Source organism: Cheilinus undulatus, linkage group 18, assembly GCF_018320785.1.
Source record: "Cheilinus undulatus linkage group 18, ASM1832078v1, whole genome shotgun sequence".
NCBI lineage: Eukaryota > Metazoa > Chordata > Actinopteri > Labriformes > Labridae > Cheilinus > Cheilinus undulatus.
In genome coordinates this window covers 14,839,138-14,844,259 of record NC_054882.1, presented here as the reverse complement: position 1 = coordinate 14,844,259, position 5,122 = coordinate 14,839,138, and the positions used below count along the sequence as shown (strand labels likewise).

The 5,122-nt window shown below is 38.1% G+C and overlaps 1 protein-coding gene across 1 annotated transcript; it reads right to left on the bottom strand.

The window, feature by feature from the left end:
- Positions 1 to 739: 739 nt before the first annotated feature.
- Positions 740 to 1,935, bottom strand: LOC121526261 (fatty acid-binding protein, brain-like). Its single transcript, XM_041812760.1, has 4 exons — positions 1,787 to 1,935; positions 1,519 to 1,691; positions 1,335 to 1,436; positions 740 to 1,004 (listed from the first exon to the last, which is right to left on the bottom strand). The coding sequence occupies exons 1-4, from the start codon at positions 1,857 to 1,859 to the stop codon at positions 954 to 956; spliced, it is 399 nt and encodes a 132-aa protein (XP_041668694.1). The 5' UTR covers positions 1,860 to 1,935; the 3' UTR covers positions 740 to 953.
- Positions 1,936 to 5,122: the final 3,187 nt, after the last annotated feature.

The following is a 5,122-nucleotide window of genomic DNA, read 5'->3' as shown; positions in this document are numbered from 1 at the left end:
ATTCAGCCAAATACCTTCCACTCCAGTTACCAAGGTTTCTTTGTGTCCTGTGCTGTTCAGAGGTGAGCAGAGACTTGGCAGCGTGAGTTGGGATGAGAAGAATGGCCATTTGTAGAGGCAGCCTTCAGTAGGCCGGACACAGCTTACAGGGCAGAGCAGGGAGGATTTAGTTTAGCTTCTTAAACTGTGGGAAAGATGGAGGAAAAACTTTTAAATGAACACTTTCAGATCAGAGATGTCAGGACTGAGCGTGGGGCTTTATCTCCTGACCTCGTGAGTTACAGGTTGATACAAACTGTCACATCCTGCTCTGTCTTTTCTTATCACTCTGTCTGTTGGCTGTCACGCTGTTCAATCACAGTTGGTCCACTCACCATCGAATGATGCCTCTACGTAATGACACCACAACTAAAACCGGATTATCCCCAGGCCAGTGACATCATTACACCCCACCCCCCTCCGGCTCCTAGTCCTCTCTGACCATCTGGGGGTTACTGCAGGACGTTCACTCCCTGGAGTTCAATGGTCACACTGGCTGCTGCTGCCGCTGCACGGCTGGCTCTGGCCTGCACAGTCACCCTGCAGCTGTCACCTGGAGCTGACCCGTCACAGGGAGAGCTCTGTTCCCACGATTTAGGGTGACAAGTTTGAAAAGAAATGCATGGGGAAAAAACACCCTGGGACAAAGTGGTGCTCATGGAGCTCTTGTAGCAAGAAACTGAAAAGTCTGACACATTAGGAAAGTTGATTTAGGCTGTTTATTTTCCCTTTTTCACATCTGATACACAGAATGAGTTTTAGCCCTTCACATTCTGAATTTCTTACAAAAGATCTTACAAAATAGTCAACAAAATCAAGTGCAAATCACTGCAAAAATATTTTTGCTATAAAAGAAAGAGGAACAACTTGTTGATTGCTCACAGTGCAGTATGATTTGCTCAGTCATAGTTGAGTTAGACTTTCTCATATGTGCGAATCGCCTGGACTCCCTCAAAAGTCAAAGTCTGCAAAAAAGAGGAGAGAAAGCAAAAAATAATCAGTTACTGGGTGGAAGCTAAACTTGGCACTGGTGTTAATGTGATGCATAGAAATCAAAATGAAGAACGAGTTTTTTCCCACACATTTTGCGTGTATTGTTACAGCTACTGCACATCCCAGACATGATGAGGCAGGTTTATTTGAATAGCATGTTTCAACAACATGCTGCTCTAACAGTGCTTTTCATAAGCACTAAGAATATGTCGTTACAAATGATTAATGCAGCCACAATGACGAGTGCAAAAAAAAAACTAAAAAGATTTCTCTTCGCATGTCTCTACATGGATCCAACTTACCATCACCATCTTCCCATCCTTGATTTCTCTGACAAATCTGCTCTCCTTGCCATCCCACCTCTGCGTGTGTACAAATGTGTCTCCTTCCATGGTGAAGGTGGACTGCAGAAACAAGCAGAATATGTGATTTAATTAATCTCTGCATTGATCACCTATAACCTTGGTCTCTGTCTAGTTTACTCACTTTGACATGTCTGTCATCAGGCGTGGTCTCATCAAACTCCTCTCCCAGTTTGGAGGAGAGCACAGTGTTCTTAAAGGTGCTCGTGGTTTTCACCACCACTTTGTCCCCATCCTGGCTGATCTGGACTGAGGGTTTGGTTGTCAAACCTATCTGTCGCGTGGCAAACCCAACGTCTGTAATGTTAAAAGCAATACAGCAAGTGATACATTCAAACATCAAAGTTTTTCTCTTGACTCATACTCTTGAAGTAAAGGAGAAATACTCTTACTAAGAGCCTTCATGTAGTCATCAAAGTTCTTGCTGTCGACCAGTTTCCATGTAGCGCAGAAAGCATCGACCATCGTTGCAGTAGTTGTCGCTCCTGAACCGTAAAACTCAGTGAAACAGTCCTCTCTACAGTAAGAGCTCTCAGCGTGTCTGCTCATGAGCTGAGCGGCGATGTGCCAAATTAATAGTGGAGCAGAAGGCGGGCGCTCGAGCTGCGGCGTGAAAGCTGATTGGCTGATCGAAACACGGCGCGGGCCTCGATTGGCCATTGTAATGTCTGCTGTTTACAGTTGGAATATGACTCATGAGAACGATGTCTTCGTGATTAAGCCCTCAGGTGGTTTAAAATAATTTTTTATACTCAGGGTGCAAGTGTTTCTAAATTCGGAAGCATGCATGAATTAAAACAAGAAAAATAATATTCATTAATATTCATTAATAATTTTTCTCCAACTTCATTTGTATTATTTTTTTCAAAACTGATCATAAATTAATTACATTTTTACAGAAGGTATGTTTTAAGGAATTTAACCCTTTCAAAGTGCAAAAAAGGGATTATCACAGTCCTTAGTATATATTAGTAATAAGCAACAATTTTTCCCCAAATTTTTGCTGATCAAAAATATTAAATATTATCTTTTTTTAGGAATTGAACCCTGTTATTATTAATTCAGAAAAAGATTGTATTTTTCATTAGTACATGCAAATTGGATTTCCTTGGAGGGGACTATCACAGCCTTGAATATGTTCATAATGAGCATCAACTTCTATTTTCATGCATTATTATCTTTACGATTTTAATTATTTGTTTCACTCAGGGTTTAAGTGGGCAAAAATGGACACCACACATAAACAGAAAAATGCTGAATAATTTTGATGGAATTGAACCCTTTCAAAGTTGGAAAAAAAACAGAGGTTGGTGATATAAATTTAAAAAATATATATATATATTTTTTTTCATTTACTCATTACAACTTGGATTTTTTTAAAAGGGGATTATCACAGCCTTGAATATGTTAATAATTAGCATCTGCTTTTATTTTATTCTTTGTATCTTTTTTATTATTATTTTTAAAAATTCAAGATTTAATAAATTGTTTCACTTAGGGTGTAAGTGACCAGAAGTGGACTCTATAGCAATACAATAATGTACATTCAAAAAAAAATCCAATTTTTTTTTCATAAAGTTTTTTCAACCAAAACCAGACCTGATCATCAATATCAAATGCCGATTCATTTAAAGGAATTTGAACTCTTTAAGTGCAAAAAACCCACCTGATGTTTGCTATGTAAAAAATACAAAGAAATTAATATTTGCACATTTTCCCTAGGTAAATGCACAAATATTTTACAAAGTGAAGATGGATTGTATGTACAGATGCTGATGTATTGCACATTCATGATCATTTGCAATACATCAGCTCTTTAGTTTTGTAGCACTTTACCTTATGCACTTTAACTGTAATGGTCTTTTTATTCATGGTCAGTCTTGAGCAAAGTCATACAGCCACCTTCTGTTTTATCATATGTGGGTGTTTGTATGTTAATGTACTGTTAATATTGTTTGGTCTCAGTGTGTTGTCTGGTTTTGTGTATACTTTTCCTTTTCCTTATGTTCATGGTTGAAGTTCAGTGTTACATTTGACTGTTCAAAAACCAGGATATTGTTTGGGGGAACCCTACATGTTGCAACAGGTAGCTGCAAATTAATAAAATAAAATGTCCTCCTGGGAGCTTTAATGTTGGCACTCAAAAAGGAAGGGACTATCTTTATTTTAAAACAGCAAGGCAGGTTGTCATTTCCTTCATGGGAACAAAAAATTAAAAATAAGTACAGTACTCTAACAAATATTACTTAATACTTTTATTGAACATAGTATACTTCCTGCAAATACAATCTGTCATTGATAGAACACAGATATTTTCTGTTATAATACAGCAGACCAGTCCTTACCAGCAACACAAAGTTTTAATCAGTAACACTAGGAATAATACAATAGAAAAATTAAATCTCACTTTTGAGTATGTCATAAAAAAAAAAAAATCAGCATTGGCTCAAACAAAAAAAGCAATTTAAAAATGATTGGCACCAATCAAGGCCAGATTTTATCAAACAAAACCTCAAGCAACAAAGAAAATGTCAGATGATCCTCCAGAAGAAAAAAAGCTTTACAGATTTTGTAAAACTGTTTTTGCTTCAAATTATCTACAAAAATAATTCTGACTTCCCTGAAGTTCACATATAGTGCATGCAAATGAAACAGTGAATGTTCCACAAAATTCATGAGTTAACTCAGGGAGATTCACCGTTACATAATCCCTTCCTCTCCATCCTTCCCATTAATGCGAGAAACTGAGATTAAAACCACTTATAGAGAAGAGCTGGAAGTAAACAAAGGCAGGTCTGTATCAAAATATCGCACTTAAATACTTTTTAGATTGTGGTCATCTCTACAGGAGCAGGGGCTTTAACAGTTCCAGAGCAGGGCATGAAAATACTGAATCACAGAGAGAACTGAGAGCGGGCAGCAGAGGTAGAACCAGAGAGGGAGAGAGAGAGGTAGAGAGGACAGAGAGGCACGGAGGCTCCTCCACATTAAGGCCAAACTCTCCTCTCGTTTATCAACCCTTAACCGTCCCATTATAACGATAAAACTGTTCTTTTTCTCAGACAGAGGAGCATCACTTAAAACAAGTTATCAACAGTGTGCTTTGATCAAAGTTAGGTTGACTGTTGGATTTGACCTCTTCATAGAAGCCGCTGGTGGCTACAGGTTGATTGCTACAGGACAGTTCGTGAGATAAAGACTAACCATTAGAAAAAGCCATCAGTTTATAACTACCAGTTATGTAATAAAAGCCCTCACAGTAGAAATGGTGTTTTCTGTGCTCATACTGTCAGTAAAAAATTACAAATCAGCTATTGATCCATGCAGCCAAAAAAAACTCAGTCTCCTTTGAGTCACCTTGTTATGGTTAATCTCTGAAAATTAAAGGGACATTGAAGTTGGGCTGTTTAAGATACTTGGCAATAGACGTGTCATTATCCTCCAGAGAATTCAGTGAGCACTGTCCCTTTATACGAGGGAGGCTAGGCAATACAGATGGGTACAGTTTCTCTGCGCAATTTAGCCAGTTAAAGAAAAACAATGTTGGCTCAATTGTACGCTATATTGAAATGTTTAAGTGTTTTATTTTTCTCCCAGAAAGCCTCTGTTCTCTCAGCTGTTTGTTCTGCAGGCTTTGACAGAGATAATTAAAACTAGTTTTTTCAGCTCAGTTCTCAACTTCAACTGACACACTGTTTTCATTGGGTAGGCATATCATGCCGACTGTC

Excerpts from the sequence above, each read along its gene's own strand:
- LOC121526261 (XM_041812760.1), bottom strand. The coding sequence starts at position 1,859 with ATGGTCGATGCTTTCTGCGCTACATGGAAACTGGTCGACAGCAAGAAC. Across the intron at positions 1,692-1,786 it reads TGACTACATGAAGGCTCTTA|ACGTTGGGTTTGCCACGCGA; the intron begins GTAAGAGTATTT and ends TTAACATTACAG. Across the intron at positions 1,437-1,518 it reads CTGATGACAGACATGTCAAA|TCCACCTTCACCATGGAAGG; the intron begins GTGAGTAAACTA and ends TTGTTTCTGCAG.